The following is a 17,712-nucleotide window of genomic DNA, read 5'->3' on the forward strand; positions in this document are numbered from 1 at the left end:
TGGCGTCAGAGCTTTGCTTTCACAAGTTTCCCAAACTCTACTTTCGATCACTTTCCGCTTGCTCTCTCTCCGGTGACATTTGTTGCGCAGAACAAGCGATCGAACAATAAAATAGACAGAACAAGAAAATAAATTGGACACCGGATGTATGTGGTTCGGTCGTAGAGACCTATGTCCACAGGGAGAGCAGCAACGAATTCCATTATAGATTAAGCGATACACGGAGATTACGTAACTACACTCGAGTCACTCAAACACTCTCGGTGTTTCCCAAGCCCCAATTACATTCAAGAACGCACACAGTGTTTAGCCTCCAATTCCTAACGAAAGAATCTCTCAATCTCGTAAGGAATTAACACAAATATAACCTTAAGATTTAATCGGCTTCGACACTTGAATTCTTGATGTAATTCTACGAACAAAACTCATCGAGAAAAAACCCTTTTCAAGCACTCATGTAGTGCTTCAATAACTCTCCTGAATCAACACACACACACACACACACACACACACACACATATATATATATATATATATATATATGCAAAACCGTGTCAACCTTTTGCCGACCCAAACAAGGAGTCAATTCCCTTGTTTTATTTCCTTGCTTCTCTGACACGCAAGTCCAAGTCAACTCCATAGCTGGATATTCAAATCAGCCCCTCTCCATCGTGTAGTAGATTTCCTTTTATATTATTTATTTTCTTTCTTTGGCTGATAACTCTTGCGTGTGTAACTGACTTCCGTATCCCTTTATCTTTTCTCTTCGGTTGATCGAGTCCAAGTCTGCATTGAACTTTTATGTTTCTTGAGCAAAGACACCAACGCACAATCAACTTTAATTCGTAAGTTGATTACGTATATATTTTCCTTCGCTCGATCTCGGATGTCCGCAAAATATTCGATTCGGAATCTTCACAATTTTCGCTTCGGGCTTAAACTCGAGACATATTATAACAACATTGATGAAAGCCGATATATAAAGTTGAAGTGAAGTTTCTCTTTGACTCTCCAGTGAAAGATTTGACAGGAAAGTTCTGGTGATCAGCGAAGTGGACTTGGAATGAAGGTGAAAGTAAAAGTGGGTGTTTCGACCGGGAAAAAGTTTCGAGAGTTCAGTGATGGAAAAGTTTAGTGACCTCAAAAGTGAGGAGGATATGCAATAGGCAAGAGAGATGGTGAGAGCGGGCTGTAAAGGTTTTGCAGGATAATTTGATTCATTCGCTTGTTGGTTCTTGATTTGTTTTGTGTTGAAAGTTTGATTTCAAAGGGAAACATAAGCAAGAAAGTTACTTTAGGAGTTCGAGATCGAGAGGCATCTGTATGGACTCGTCGAACGGCCTCGCCAACAACGATGTCGCTTCGTCATGTCATCGCTTTTCCACAACCTCTTTCTCTCACCCAGTTGAACATCATCCACATGTAACTTTAACTAATAACACACGCATAGAGAGGGAGAATAGATTTAAATTGGGTTTATATATATATATATATATATATATATATATATATATATATATATATATATATATATATATCATTTTTGTCAATTCTATTTATGAAAAAGATGCTAAGGTGTCTCGCCCACTAGAAGGAAACTAATTCGGAGGCAATTAGTGCTAGTAACTAAAAGAATGTGACAGAAAGAAAAGCAACGACATGAGTGAGAGAGAGAGTTGAAAAGAGTATTCATCACTTCTTTCTCTCGTTCAAAATCGTACATGGGACTTTCATCCCACACTCCTAAGTGATAAACTGCGTTCAACAATGTGTTGTACTACTTCAACAAGTCTATGCATAAGATATCCGACATATGATGTCCATATAGCAATATCCACAGTTCCTTTGCATGCTCTGTATTAAAAAAAAAAGACATATTACGTTACAGGTGAGTTTTCGTGGCACCATTACTAAGTCCTCTATGATTTGGGGATTTAACGGGTCTTTTGATAGAGATGAAAACTTGATTTTCGTATGCATTGACATTTTTTTTTTGTCATTCTAGCTATTGACATGTGTAAGGATGAAGAAAATTATAGATAGAATTAGATGTAGGGGTGTGCATGGTCCAGGCCGGTCCGATCCCAAGATGGAATCGGGGACCGGACCATAATCCCGGTCCCCATATTTTCGGGACCAAGGACCGAACCGGGACCGGCGGTCCCGGTCCGGGCCGGTCCCCGTCCGGTCTTAGTCCCGCCCAAAGAGGACCGCTAACTATTAAAAATCTAGTCAACTTAATAAACTATGTCATGGTAACAATATAGCGACTCACTATGACTTTTATGATCAACGAACTTGATCAAAATGTTCGAATTCAATACAAAATCCAGCCATTACATGATAAAAACATCACCAACCGCACTCAAAAAAGCCTGCAGAGAGAAAAGATGACAAAAAATAAGATGGAAAATAAGACTAAAAAGAGAGTCTTGAGGAGGAGAGTGCGACCATGCAAGGTTGGGAAAAAAATGGGCAGTGGACTTTTAGTATTCTGTTTTGTTTTCAATTTTTTTTTTTGCAATTGTATATATTTATATATAAATAAATATATATTATTGGTGGTCCGTCCTGGTCCCAATATAAGAAACCCGATGATCGGACCACCTAGTCACCGGTTCCATTTATTGGGACCGAGGACCAGACCATCCACCTCAAGGACCGGACCAATCCGGCCGGTCCGGTCCAGTTTGCACACCCCTAATTAGATGCACAAGTAAGACAAAATTAAGTAAGACTTTTGAAATGAAAAATTATCTCCCTAAAAACTCAGGGGAATTGCTCAAGCTTATTCCTCCCCTACGTGACCATCTACTGGTGAGGGAGCACTCCACGCATAATTAACGACTTAGGATTCCAGAATTTTGTCTAAATATTGTCAACTAAGAGGGTACGAGGTAGCTAGATAGCTCTAGAATGATTGATTAGGCAAATTTTCATCTTTCCTAGTTACCACCGTGGTCCAAACGCATGCCCATGTCCATTCATCTAGATGCATACCGATGCGCAAGTCCGTTCTTTCCGGCTACTAGTACTGTCGTTTGAGAGCATTCCAGTGGTCACTCGAGTCAAGTCACAAAAATTTTATGCAAAGTACAACGCGGAAGAGAAGACGTTGTCGTTATGTGCTAAAGTCAATTTCGTGGAGCGATAATCACGATCAGCTTCTCCCGTTAAGTACTCATAATTCGAGAGTGATCGACAAGTAATGATGCTCCATCCCTGGAGTCAAAGTCAAGCAATGCACCTTTGCCTGGAAAGCGACTGGCCAGTGCTAGTCGGTCTGTCCCATTGGAGGAAAATTTCTCAAACTTTGACCAAACCGATTTATGGGTCGGGAAATGGCTTAGAAACCGGAAAAATTGTGCCAAAAACCCTAAACCTTTTGCACTTTTATCAATTCAGTTCTAAACTTTTTAATTTTGACAATTATATCCTACATCTTTTCATGTTTCGTCAATTCTGATCGGAAATCGCCGACGTGGATGTTGACCGTCCTATGTGGTACGGTCGACACCGACGTGGACAAACTTTTGGCTAGATCGATTTAATTGAGAAAACGTAAAAAAAGGTTTAAGATTCAATTGACAAAACTAAAAAGGTTTAGGATTGAATTGACAAAAGTATAATATGTTTAAGTCTTTTTGGACAATTTTCCTATACAGCACATGTAAATGTTCTTCACTGGGAAACGAAAATAGACAAGAACAAAGATTGAACGTGAGAGCCCATAGTGTGCGATTTTTAGTTCTTCGTCCAATTTCAAATTCTCTTCTTATGTGCTAGGGAGGCTTTATTGTGTGCGGCGACGGTACGGATGTGGGTGCGGTATCTGTCGCAACCTATTCGATCAAGTCGGTTTCATATCGCAACGTTAATTCAACGGTCACAAGGAACAAAGTGTAGGAAAACAAAAAATATGTGTTGACACCTAAATTTTGGCCATCCTGTTTAGTCATTAACTTTTGCATAAAAAATCAAGAGTTACTTTTAGTTCTCATGAAAAAAAAAAATTTAATTATTCATATTTAATTTTGTCGTTTAGGCGTTGCATTTTGCATTTAATTGAACCGAAAATAGAAACGGACATGGCCCCATACGTTTTGCATATTCATCGGGTTGACGATTGATGGGCTTAGAATTCGATTAATTGGAATAAGCCCATAATTCATTTAGGTGGCTTAAATCAAACGTGGAAGTTGAATTTGCGAAGCCTTGAGTTTGTTGACCAAGATCCGAGGGAATCAGCATAGCCCCACGATATTCGTGCATGACCGTTTACTTGGGGGAGCAAAGCGGGAAAATAAAAAAAATTGATTGAGATGTTTGGGGGATCTTATTCGCACAATCACATGAAAAGAGGAGGAGAATATGCGGTTCCGTTCGAAATCCACGTGAGATAAAAGAGACGAAAAAGAAAAGGGCTAGAGAGAAAAAGAAGAAAGAAGAGAGGATAGGGTCGGGTTTCACACCCAAGCACTCAAGTCCAACGCATGTGTCCTGCAACGTTGGCCTTACTCCAGATTGCCACCGACGCTCGCAATCCGATCCGGTGGTCACGACATTGAGGAAACGAAGCCGGTGTTTGACAGTCGTCAAGAGTTGTAGACCCGATTCGTTGCCCCTTCGCCCGACGATCGCGAAGTCATCATTCCGCTGCGGATCGAATCAAGTTCATCCGCAGTAGAGTCGTTCCCCAAGCTAGCGGCATATTCGAAGCGTCATCTGTGAATCGAGTGCAAAAATCAAATTCCGATAGCGAATTTTTGAATTTAGGTATATCTCTTGATTTGATATTCCGAAGATTATATTGCTCGTTTTTGCTTGATTTAGTGCTTCGATTGCATGTTATTTGAACGATGCCGTATTTTGCACCACAAGTATGTTATCCAATTAGAGCATCTAAAAATTGGCAGCATATCTTTAATTCAGAAATTGTGTGCTCGAAAATGTAAGAATTGCATATCTCGAAGGTTGGTTTGCAAGATTCAAAATTCGGTTGCCTTGATTGGAAGATTTGCATGTTAAATTTAGCAACCAAGAATTTTGAATAAAGTGATTTGATTGAGATATTTCTGAAATCTTGATGATAATCTGGTTAATTCAAGAAAAATCTTTTGAACATATCCAAGATACTCAAGATATCAAAAATCTTTCAAAATGTGATCGATTAGGAAAATCTCCTAATCCGCAACTTGCCACACGAGCAAGGATTTGAATTCAACCATTAACCGTAAGATTACGGATTAAAGATTGGGTTCAAACATTCGCAAAATATTTTCAAAAATCGGTTGAGATATCCACTTGATTTGATTGGCATAACATCTTTAGAATGAATATTCTCTTGCATGATCTTTTAAAATTTTAAAAGATATTGCATTGCATTTTAGATAAAAATTGCATTAAAATCATGTAGATATTCTCACGTTTTATTAATTTTAGAATGAGTGAATTTTGATTTGCATTCTAGGATAGAATCAGCATATTTAAGTAGATTTTCATGTCTAAAATAATTTATCTTTAATATGTTAGGGATTACGCAAACCCGAACCTTAAAATATGAAAGATAATTATCTTTAGCCATATTTTTATTTAGGGTCATTCATTAATCCGAAAATACAAAATTAAAACAAGCTTGCCATGTCATTTGCATGCTAGGTTTAGATCATATAGAATTTGCATGTTTAGGTCTTCAATTAATTCGTAAGTCATGTAGTCAATTTAATTAGACCGTAACATCATTTGTACATTAGTTTCATTTAATTGCACGGTATTTAGGTTAGTCATGTAGTTAAATTAATTTCATATGCATGCTTAGAATTTCCTTGCATTTAATTTAATTCATTTTCATCTTAGATTAAATTCATGCATTGCATATTGGTTAATCTTTATCCCATTAAAAAGCAAAAATTCAAAAGTGAGAACAATTTGTCTTGGCGTATGCTTTCTGGAATTACCTTGACTTCTGGATGTTCAATTAATTGATTGTACAATCGCGTGATAACCTTTGTTAGTGACTTAGGTTAAAATCAATTAATGTTGCTTGACAAAAATTTTTCATGAAATAAAATGGTACCGAAAGGGCATTAGAGTAATCTAGCGTAATCAAGTCTCCGGACTTAGAATCTACGGTTCATAGAAGTAATTTAGTTCTCCCGCTAATTTACTTAGGTTTTTAATCGACCTACCAAAAACGATTAGTGGCGACTCCAATTCAAATATATTTGCATGTTAAGTTGCGATTTTGTATGGACTTGGGAGAGTCCGAATTAGGTTGGTTGAATAATTGACCCGATAATCCATTAGCCTAGAAACCTGATTTTTAGGTCGCGATAGTATGTAGGGACCGTTTCTACGGTTGAATATGCAGGATGGCAAGTGTCAAACCCTCGACCTTAAGGAGAAATGTATAGGTTGAGATCATATGGGTCATTCTGATTTTACGCTATTAAGGTATCACCAATTGTATCACAATGGATTGCCAAGAGACAGTGAGAAAATGGGAAGATAAATACAAAGCGAGAGAGAAATCTCTCTCCTTCTGTGGACGATCACTCTATCTCCTCCTTTCCACCCTCTAATAGATCCATCTGTTCATCCCTAAGCTTGGAGAATCTCGGATTGTGGTCAATAAGAGGTGGTGTCTCCTCCATCAATCTTTCCCCTCCTCCGTCGTGGCCTCGGCAGTCGAGGGAGCGGGAAGGTCGCTCGTCGCGACGATATCGGTTGTGTTGTCATGGCTGAAGGTGACCGGGGTGGAGGAAATGATGGTTGTGCTTGGCAGAGTCAAAAGAGTGGATGGAGAGCCTGCGTGGAGAGTGAGCTACGTTGTTTTTGGATAACAAATAGACACGTTGACGTGCATCCAACCCGTGATGATAGATGATGCAAGAGGTGGCGAGAGCATGCCTCTCCATCCGAAGAGATTTTTGCAAATATCAAAATAAGGGGATGTCAAGAGTCTGTTCGAAAAGGATTACACTGAGTAATCATATAAGGTGATAATCATGCGCGAGTGGGTACTGATTTATGAATCACTCAACATGGCATGTCTCATCTGATGTTGGATTTTTGAGATGCCACAAATACTACCAATCAAAGAATGGACGTCATCATCGATGTTGACTCATATCGCCTAGCAATCGCTCATCCCAGTGATCTCTCCTCATCCTAGTTGGGTCAAGTATGAGTCTCAAACCATGCACCTACTAGAGTGGTTTTGCTATAATATCGTCCATAAAGATCAGGCCTATTTTATATGGGCCAACTAGGCCTTCAAAATGAGTATTCTAAGTAATCACACAAGATGATGACCATTTAGAGGTGAGTGTTGAAGTACGACTATTTAAAAGGGTCTCCTTCCATCCTACGTGAAACTTAGGAAGTCGATCTACAACTTTTTAAGTACAAAATACAACCAAATCGTTCCACCTCCTGTTCAACCTCTCCGCTTCCAACGTAAAACCTCCAAAATGTTCAAGCCAGGATGTCTATGGAAATTTCATGGGCCGAGTTGAAAGTCAAACACCAACCTCCAAATCATTTCATTTCGAGTCACGGTCAATAAGCTCATAGGCTACAGGCTCAAGTGACTACTAGAGCTACATACATGCCCATTGTGCGTGAACTAATGCCTGACCAATAGTGGCAACTGACATGACATCTCAAAAATAATAATGAAAAACAAAAAACATCAAAGATTATCTGATTTGATCCGAATGTCGATATCTATATTCACGGGGAGAGCCAATAAGAATAATTTACTATAAATAGATAACCCGATTTACAATTGTTCAATATGCTCGTGTTTTCCTGTACCTAAATTATATTCAAACTCAAAGTATTTGCAAATAAATAATTTAATTGGATATATAAACTAAACTCACGAAGCAAATCATCTTGTACTCGGATTCCTTCTAGCGATCAAGCGGACGTCACCGTCTGTCCGTCCTCTTCCGCGAAGATTAGTGTGCGGCTACCTCACTTTTCTTTTTCCTGTGGCGCGGCTTCTGCTCCACGAAAGAGGAACCCTTCACGTGCTCTTGTACGGCCATTAGGAATGGAGGAGGACCCACGAGATTCTCTTTTATTTGCTTAGTGCAGCTACTGAAGTCAAAGAAGTCTCTCTTTTTTTTTTTCCTTGTTTTGTTGACCCACCAATCACAATGTAGACGTGCACTGTATGGGGTTCAAAAAGAAAAATGAATCCCTCCAAAAAATAAAACCGTTCTTATATTCAAGGAAAGAATTTCCAAATTTAAATAGTAAAGCGAATTTCTTGAGATCCTTCGCATCGAAGTTAAACTCGAGACACATTTAACATATATTCCTAGGACGAATTCAAAGTCCGATGATGATGGATCTGGTGAATGAATCCATTAAAGCAAACACTAAATTGACTAAAAGTCAACAAAGCGAACAAAGCAAATCGTCCTGTCGAGATTCTTGCCTCCCCTTGAGCAGTGCGTGACCTTCCTGGAAATTGCCCTTCCCCTACCATAGTACCATATTCATTTTGCACATTATTTAAACCCATAAACCCTAGAATGAGAAGTATTCACCTCTTCTTCTCCTTCATAAACCAACCAATATTCCACCACAAAAAAAAACAAACAAACAAACAAACATCAAAGCCAAACCTAAGTTCATCTCAACAATGGAGTCGAGCTTCCTCTCTCTCTCCTTAGTAATTGCTCTGGCCATCTTGCGTTTCTCACCTTTCGCCCGCGCGCAGCAACCTTACATCGGCAAGAACACCACGGTCTGTTCCAAGACCAACGACTCCTCCTCTCCCGCTCTGGGCTACGCATGCAATGGCCTGCACAAGACTTGCCGAGCCTACCTCATTTACCGTTCCACTCCGCCCTACAACACCGTCCCCTCGATTGCCCGGCTCCTGGCCTCCGACCCGTCTCGGCTCTCCGCCTTAAACTCGGTCGCTCCGAACGCAACGTTCGCGGCTAACAAGATGGTCATAGTCCCCGTGAATTGCTCCCGCTCGGGTCGGTACTATCAGGCGAATGCCTCGTACACGATCAGGCACGGAGACAATTATTACGTGATCGTCAATAGCACTTACCAAGGCCTCACGACGTGCCGCGCCATCAAGAGTCAAAACGTCATCGAAACCGTGGACTTATACAGCGGAGAGCTCACCATTCCGATCCGATGTGCTTGTCCCACCAAGAACCAAACCAACCTCGGGATTAAGTATCTGTTGAGCTATGTCGTCGCCGAGGGCAACTCGGTTTCGAGAATTAGCGCGCGTTTTGGTGCTAGCGTCGCGAGGACGCTGGAAGCAAACGGCCTTTCCGAGCAATACTCCACTATCTATCCCTTCACCACTCTGCTAGTTCCCCTTCGAAACCCGCCTTTGAGTAATCAAACAATAATACCTCCCCCGCCACCAGGCCAACTCACGCCGCCTCCGCCGTCACAATTGCCGACTCCACCTGCTTCGTCGTCGAGAAACAAATGGGTATATGCAATTGCTGGTTTTCTCGTCGGAGCTGCTTGTACATTGGTGATCGGGCGTGGCATTATTTTCGGTATGTCTTTTCGCCACAGAAATGTGCAGCATACAGCGAGTATCGTTCCCAATGACCCTGAGACGCGCGCGAAACCGATCGCGGAGGTAGATGGAGACTCTCAAGGACTGATGCAGACCATATATGGCATAGCTCAGGCCATCAAAGTGTACAGTTTCGAAGAACTGCTACTAGCAACAAATGACTTTAGTCCTAGCTATCGGATCAAAGGGTGTGTCCATCGGGGGGAGATCGACGGTTGCTCTGTCGCAATCAAGAAAGTGAATGGCGATGCGATAAAGGAAATCAACATCCTCAAGAAGATCAACCATTTCAACATCGTTCGCCTTTCAGGGATTTGCTTCAACGATGGGGACTGGTACTTCGTCTATGACTTTGCTGCTCACGGTTCCTTAAGTGACTGGATTTACAACACACTAGGTGATGGTAAAACTGTCCTGAGTTGGACTCAAAGAGTTCAAATTGCACTTGATATGGCCACTGGCCTGAACTATCTCCACGGCTTCACGAGCCCTCCTCACATTCACAAGAACGTCACGAGCGGCAACGTCCTCCTTGACGGCAATTTCCGGGCCAAGATAACGAATTTGGGCATGGCAAGGTCAGCAGAAGGCGAAGAGGGCCGGTTTGCCTTGACGAGCCACATCGTCGGGACGAGAGGCTATATGGCCCCGGAGTACTTGGAGAACGGTCTGGTCTCCACCGCGCTCGACGTTTACGCCTTCGGGGTCCTCGCGATGGAGATGATCACGGGGAAAGAGGCGGAGTCCTTGACCAGAGAGGAGAGCTCGAATCTATTCGATGCCATGGACGCGGTTGACCGAGAGGACAGCATGACCGAAAGGTTGGTAGACTTGATCGATCCTTCCTTGGGAGGACGTTATCCTTTGGATCTCGCCGCTTTCATGATTGGGATCATCCGATGTTGCCTGAAGAAGAACGCGGCTGATCGTCCCGACATGGACGAGATCGTGCGGTGTCTATCTGGATTGTTGGCATCCACAATCAACTGGGAATCTTCCCATAATGTGGTTTGATAAAAAGGAAAAGGTTTCATGTATCCATGCATGGCCATTCCATTTTCTTAATTACGTCCAGATGTTGATGATATCTATATATCTGAGTTAAAGCATAAACCCGTCTCATTTTTAAATTTCCCCAGCTACTTTTATCTAATTTCTCTTCCTAACTTACGTTTGTCTCACTTTCATCTTCCTCATCTTACCCTTGCAACATAAATGAATAGATAAGGAGGCAATAGATGCCGAGGGTAAAACATGTAACCACTCAGATTAATCAATCCCCACATTTTAGTTCCCTTGACCTTAAGCCAAAACAAGGGAACTTTCTATTGAGATACATGTACGAGTCGTGTTTGAAAAGTTTTGCACCAACGAATTGGTATGATGTGAAGTAGTCAATATACCAATATTAGTACATAATTTATTAGATTAAATTTTTCAATAAAAATGAGTCCAACTATCTATCTACACACGCGCGTGCATGCGTGCGTGCGTGTGTTTACGGGGTTCGAATTTGGGCTCATTCTCTATTATCAGGTTACTTTTACGCGCTCTAACACTACATTGAACACGACAAGTTTGAAGGGAGAGGATTCAATGATAAAAATAACAAAACAAACAAACAGTTTAGTGTCGCCTAAATAGCACAATTAACGCCTAACTAAATAGATATACCAAACTGATCCAAGGGGTATAGCAGGTGCTAGCCCATCTCTACATTTATAAAAATCTAGTTTGATGCAATTTTATGCTAAAAAAGCTTAAGCGTTCGAGTTATAGGCCCACTGAAGAATTAGCTAGCATATACCACGTTAATTATGTTGGAGTGTGGTTCGTGCTCCTCATAGATAGGAAAGCACGGGGGTCCCATTGAACAAATGGGGGTTTGAAGGAGCTGTTCCAACGGGGCCTCAAGGGGACAGCGCCCCCTGGACACCATATGGTTGTCATAGTTTCAGTCAATAATTTTTCATTGGTAGTTTTGGCTTGGGCTCATGAATAGTTACTGCCATATATTATCGCTTCCTCTTGTAATTGAGGAGTGTAACTAGAGGTGTGACGTGCTAATTATAGTGAAAAATACCGCTAAACGTAATCTTAGTTTAAAGGTGAAACATGATAAAACCTTGTGTCTTTATTTCTCTTTTTCGCTTTTACATTTTACTTCGTTGTGATTGTGCGCTAGATCCTAACAAATTGTCCTACATGATACTCTATTTTCACTAATAAAAGGAAGGCGAAGAATTAGAGCCTCACTTGTATCACACATTGCTGACCTTTCGCAGGGATTCTCCTTCAACAAGGCAATCAAACAATCTCATTACATAAGATCATAATTGCAAAGTTGATGGTACGAGTCCTAATTAGAAAAGGGTCATCGAGGTAGTCATAATCGTCCCCTTTTTTTTTTTGCATTTTTAATCTCAGGACTGAGTATGCGTTTCAAAGCTTCCAAGCTCCAAGGTCATAAACTCCCATCTTACGCGGAATAGCTTTGAATTTTATGTTCAATTCAACATTCTATTTGAGCCCTTCTGATAAAAAAAATAAAAAGAAAAATGTGACGCATATTGAATGCCCACATGTAGCAGGGACATGCTTTTTTCAACCAAGTGTTTACGAGGTTAGCTTTAGTATTCCTTGCGACAAGTGCACGTCCCTTTTGGTGCCAAAGTCACCGACAATGTAATTTCTCTTCTTGACTCGAAACTCCATACTTCAGACAGCTAGTTCTCTTCCATGAAGATCGGGCAACATTGTCTTGATCTTACAAAATGTCAAGTGGCCCATTTAATCTTTCTCTCTCGTGAAAGCCCTGAAGTTCGTGTCTTTCTCAAGCTAGGATAAACCCTAAATGGCATTCCTCTCTTTCTTCTCAGTGAATATTGAATAATAGTGTATGATTTTATAAGTTTAATATAGAATGAAAGAAGATGAAAAGTAATGGTAATAGAAGGTGGCTGATTTTGGAACGAAAGAAGGCCAATGGAAATCTAATGGAAGTTGCATCAACATGGCAGGACTAAACAATAAAGAAGAAGAGCCCCCCAAATTTTCTATTGAAAAGATCTTAGGGCAATGGAGAAACATGCGAACCTTCCCCGGTACAATGATTCAATCATTTGTCACGCCCAAGACCAATTCAAGAATCAAATATTTTTCTCCAACAGGTGTCCTAAATGGAAATAAGTCACGCATTGGTCCTCATAATGTAGTTTTCCAACCGTAAAATCTATCTTAAACCAACAACTTCCCGGAAGAGAACATGGTTTCAGCAAGCAACACCATCTTCACCAAAATCTTATCCACCATGTGAATCTTCCCAATTGTCTTCCGGGCATTTTCCTCGAAAACGCCTTCGATCACGAAATTTGACCCATAGCTTTGCTTGCGATAGCGTCCCTAATTTTGAACATGCCTTCGATGCCGTTCTAGATGGCGCGAGCAACGCTATAGCAGATAATTTTAATATTATTAACTTTTTTTTTTTAATTTTAGTGATTTTTTGTTTATTTTTTCCTTTCTCTTTTCTTTTCCTTCTCTTTACTTGTTTTTTTGGGAGCAAAGGACCGGCGACCTTTGTCAGCACTGGGTAAGGGCATTGTGGCCCTTGCTAGCCAAAGCAAGGCACGCGGTCCCTCACCTAGATTTGGCAAGTGCCACGACACCCTCGCTCAATCTGGGCCTAGCGAGGGCATCGTAGTCTAGGCAAGCGCAGCGATGCCCTCGTCCGGACCTGGGGACTTTGGCCGGCCCTTAGCCAAAAAAAAAGTAAAGAGAAGGAAAAGAAAATAGAAAAGAAAAAAGCACAAATATTTGAAATATTATTAAAATACCATTAAAAATGTCCACGTTAGTGTTAGCCTCTCTACATAGGACGATTATAGTTTATGTGGGCAAGTTTCGATCAAAATTGTTTGGATGGACTAAATTAACGCAATTGCAATAAGTTCGGGACTTTTTTGGTAATTTTCTCGTTTCAAGACTCTAGATAATATGTTCTTGTTTGGTTTTAGGTAGAGATGGCAAAATGGGTTTAAAATTCATATTTTAATAAATTGATTAGTCTTGAGAGTTTGGAAAGATTGCTCTCACGAAATGCAGCCCGAGCAGCTGACGATGTAATTGAAACTTTCTGGCACTAATTATCATTTGTTTCACGAAAGATAAATAACTTGAAAAATATGTTCCTAAATATTAATCGACAAAACATATTTTTATTACCGACAACAATTTATGCTTATAAAAAAAATTCTTTAATTCTCTTTTATAAGCTATGCAAACAACCATTTATCAAAAAATGTTTTTCAAATCACTCATTTTTCGAGAAACGAACGTACCCTAAGTATTAAAAAGGACATAGTATAATGCAATTTCATTTGTTACCACTATCCGTTGTCAAGAAGATCATGATTTAGCCCATTTAAATAACGAGCGGTGTTTTAAATCACGACATGACATCTTGTGGACAACAAAATTTACTGAAAAATTACTAAAAAAAATCCTAAACCTATTGCAATTATATCAATTCAATCCTAAACCTTTTGTAATTGTGTCAATTCAGTCCATTTGGCCTAGGCTGACGTGGAAAATTTAATGTTTTAATATGCTCGAATTTTTTTAATAATTTTTTCTGTCTTTTTTTCTGGTTTTTTTTTTTGGGGTTTGGGCCTGCAGCTGGCCCTCGCCGGCCACCGGACGAGGGCCACGACGCTCACCCAAATCTAAATTGTCATATTTGCAAAATGTTTATGACTCTTTTGATAATTCTCCCTGAAATTTTCGTGGATCCGCGGAATTTGTGAATATATTTTTTGTTATGAAAGTAAATCGAGCTTTTTCATATAAATGTTTTCCTTGGGAAAGAAATATTTGCAAATTTTGCCAAAAGCACAAAGTGAACATTGAATATACTTTCAACGTATTCAACGGTTCCTTTTGTCATATATCGACATGGATAACAAAATATCCATCAATTCTTGCCAAGATGAAGAGGTGACCCATCAAGAAGAGGGAGAATCTGCATCACAACGGTTATTGAAATATGTGAAATTGGAAGATCTGAAGAAACCATCCTTTTCAATAGAGAGGAGCAAAAAATTCTCCACCCGTTCATTCGAAGAGGGGCCTCTTTATTTAGCTATTGATCTTAATTTCGTCGAGTTATACGTCATTTATGAGATTTAAATTGCACATAGACATGTGTAATCCGATGATATATGTTGTTTGGGCTGTGTTTTCTTGTAATTAAATGATGAAGTCCTAAAAAAAGCACTAGCAAATGAGTGAAAACAACGAGATCAAGAGCGGTTTCTGGGTCAGCCCCGGAAGAAGAAGGCTTCTCCAATGGTCCGATGTCGGCGAACCATGCATTAGCCGAAGCAACCAAGCTCATAAGCATCATTAATTATCCTAGTTGGTAACGAGGCAGCAGTATATCTGGCGGACAATATCGTTCGGTGCGCATCAGATAAGTGTTTTGGCCGTGTTCTTGAATAGACGATCCGCAGTATAGTGGTTTAATAGATGAGCAAAAGACTCAACCTTATGACTAATTCAAGACGTGTATGTTTTGATTGATCGTATCTTAATGGTACATCTTACAAACACAGAAGAGGAGAAAGCACCAGTCATACATAACCTTTCATTGAAGAAAACGCAAGCTGAAATAGATTCACAGAACATCCGCTTTAGGCTATGAAAAAGAGAAATATGTACATTCATGAACTTATATAGTTCATCGGATTGCGATCCTGAATCAACGAGCTTTGATCGGACTGATGATCCGAACGACCTCTTCGTCTTCCAACCTAGGAGAAGCCCAAGACCCTACCAAGTTCTCGGCACACGAGTGAGTGAGCACAGAGAGGTTGAACACGATCTCGGCCATGCTCGGCCTCGAACACGGCCTCTCCACCGTACATGTCCTGGCCAGACAAGCCAAGCTCAGCGCACCCTCCATGGGGAAAGACCCCTCCATGTTCGGATCCATCCACTTCCTGAGCCTCTCCTCCCTCTTCGCTCTATCACCATCATCAACGTCCAAAACCTCCCTTATCTCTCTCCACAACATCCCGATCTCACCGCTGTCCTTCATTCCCATCGCCTTCTTCCCCGAGAGCAGCTCAAGCAGCACGACCCCGAACGCGAAGGTGTCCGCCTTTAGCTCCGCCGAGCTCGTGGCCGGCTTTGCCATTGAGAAGTTGGATATTTTGGCCTTGAACGTCGAATCCAGGAGTACGTTGCTCGCCCTGATGTCCCCGTGGACGATGTTCGGCTGGGCGTGCTCGTGCAGGTATTGCAGGCCGTTTGCAACGTCCAGGGCAATACGGAGCCGCTGGATCCACATGAGGACTACTGACCCTGATGACGACGTGCATTTCTGGTGCAGCCACTTGCTGAGTGGCCCGTTGTGGACATACTCATACACCAAGAAGCAAGGACCATCAATGTCGGATGCAACACCCATTAGTTTAACCAGATTGGCGTGATAAACCCTCTGCAGAATTTTCACTTCTTCTGAAGATTCGTCCTTGACTTTTTTAATTGCTAGAATTTCGCCATCGATGTTGGCCCGGAAGACCGATTTCCCGATCTTCCAATGTTCGCTGAGGTCCGCTGTCGCCTCCATGATCGCTCTCACATCGTACATTATTGGCTTGCCCAAATAGCCCGAAACACCTGGGAGCAACTTATCCTGCGGGGCCTTTTGCTCGAAACTCTTGGACCTAGCGAACTCCTTCGCTTGAATCAGATCGGAGGTCTCTAGCCACGAGCCGTTTCGATCTAGGGCCTTCTCTTTCTTGGGCTTGCTATGCGTACAGACCAGAGAGATCCCCAAGAGGAAAACCAGAACAGTGCAGACCGAACTGGTCACGATCACGAGAAGCCATCGATGGTTTGTGCGACGTTTGCTAGGGATGGAGCTGTAATTCTGTGAGAGAATCGGCAATTGTGAGACCGGGATCAAGACCGGATGGTCTATAACCGAGGTGAAATTGTTCTGGTTGTTCTCTGCTACGATACCACCTGGGGTTGCATTGAACTTACTAGCCACGGTTGAGACTTGGTCATCAGTCTGCCACACATAGGTGATGAACAAATTGAGTCCTGCCTCCGATTGCGCTTTCGAAGGGCACCTGCAAAACAAAGGGAACGCGACCCGCGTCCCGATGTTGAGCAGGCTGGGGTTCAGGGAAGGGTTCGCGTCCTCCACGGTCGGCCAATTGGTGAGATTCTCAAATGCGTGGATCGAAACCAAGTAGTAGCTGTCGCCTTTCTTGATTTCGTACGTGACGTTGGAGAAATAGCTAGTCCCGTTGCAGCCGCACTTGATCGGTACTAGCAAGAGCTGTCCTTCGACCAACACATCATCCTCCGACGTGAGGTTACTCGCTTGGATGATCGATAGACGGCTCACGCCGAAAAGGTCCGAGATGTTCCCCACGTCCATGAAATCCGGCGGCTGGGCAAAGTATGCGACGTATGTGTCGCACGATTGCATCGAGTCCGAGAAACAAGAGAAATTCGCCCCTTTACCGGGCGATTGAGCTAGGATTTGGGTACAAGAGAAGAAGAGGAAGAGAAGAAAAGGTAGAGCTTTGGACGAGAAAAGGAAGGATGCCATTGTTAGGAGCTCCCCCAAAGCACTACAATCTGCGCTGATCAAGATTAAAGAAGCTCTGCTGACATCAAGAGAGCAAAAAATGAATGAGAAAAGCTAGAGATTGTCGTTAATGTGGAGCTCTCAACTGAGAATACAATGTAGTCGGTATTGCAATAGAATCTAAATTGTCTTGTTCAATTTGTCTTTGGCTATTCGACCCCAAAAAAAAAAAAAAAAAATTGTCTTTGGCTCTGATTTGAGCTCCTGTTCCTAGTAGACTATGACTAGTTGTCCAAAATATTCATATAATCTAGTCCCAAAATGCCAAGTGTCTCTAAATTAAGGAAAAATAGAATACATAAATAGGCCAAATTCTCAAAAAAATCCCAACTTTAGGTTCAATTCCAAATCTGCCTGAACTTTCCTTTGTCCAAAAAATAATCCCAAATTTTAATTCCAATCCCAAACCTACCCCGAACTTTTTTGTCCGAGAAAAAATCACCAGTTTTTACTCTAATCTCAATCTGCTGCACTA

The 17,712-nt window shown here is 41.4% G+C and overlaps 2 protein-coding genes across 2 annotated transcripts; one reads left to right on the top strand and one right to left on the bottom strand.

Annotated features, from left to right (window-relative positions):
• Positions 1–8,578: 8,578 nt before the first annotated feature.
• LOC115740271 (lysM domain receptor-like kinase 4) lies at positions 8,579–10,679 on the top strand. The gene has a single exon (XM_030673756.2). It carries the CDS (start codon positions 8,657–8,659, stop codon positions 10,583–10,585), a length of 1,929 nt encoding a protein of 642 aa, XP_030529616.1. The 5' UTR covers positions 8,579–8,656; the 3' UTR covers positions 10,586–10,679.
• A 4,521-nt stretch (positions 10,680–15,200) lies between these two features.
• On the bottom strand, positions 15,201–17,341 carry LOC115740304 (serine/threonine receptor-like kinase NFP). Its single transcript, XM_030673782.2, has one exon. The coding sequence runs from the start codon at positions 17,196–17,198 to the stop codon at positions 15,330–15,332; it is 1,869 nt and encodes a 622-aa protein (XP_030529642.1). The 5' UTR covers positions 17,199–17,341; the 3' UTR covers positions 15,201–15,329.
• Between the last annotated feature and the right edge of the window lie 371 nt (positions 17,342–17,712).

Source organism: Rhodamnia argentea, chromosome 1 (genome assembly GCF_020921035.1).
Source record: "Rhodamnia argentea isolate NSW1041297 chromosome 1, ASM2092103v1, whole genome shotgun sequence".
NCBI classification, from domain to species: Eukaryota; Viridiplantae; Streptophyta; class Magnoliopsida; order Myrtales; family Myrtaceae; genus Rhodamnia; species Rhodamnia argentea.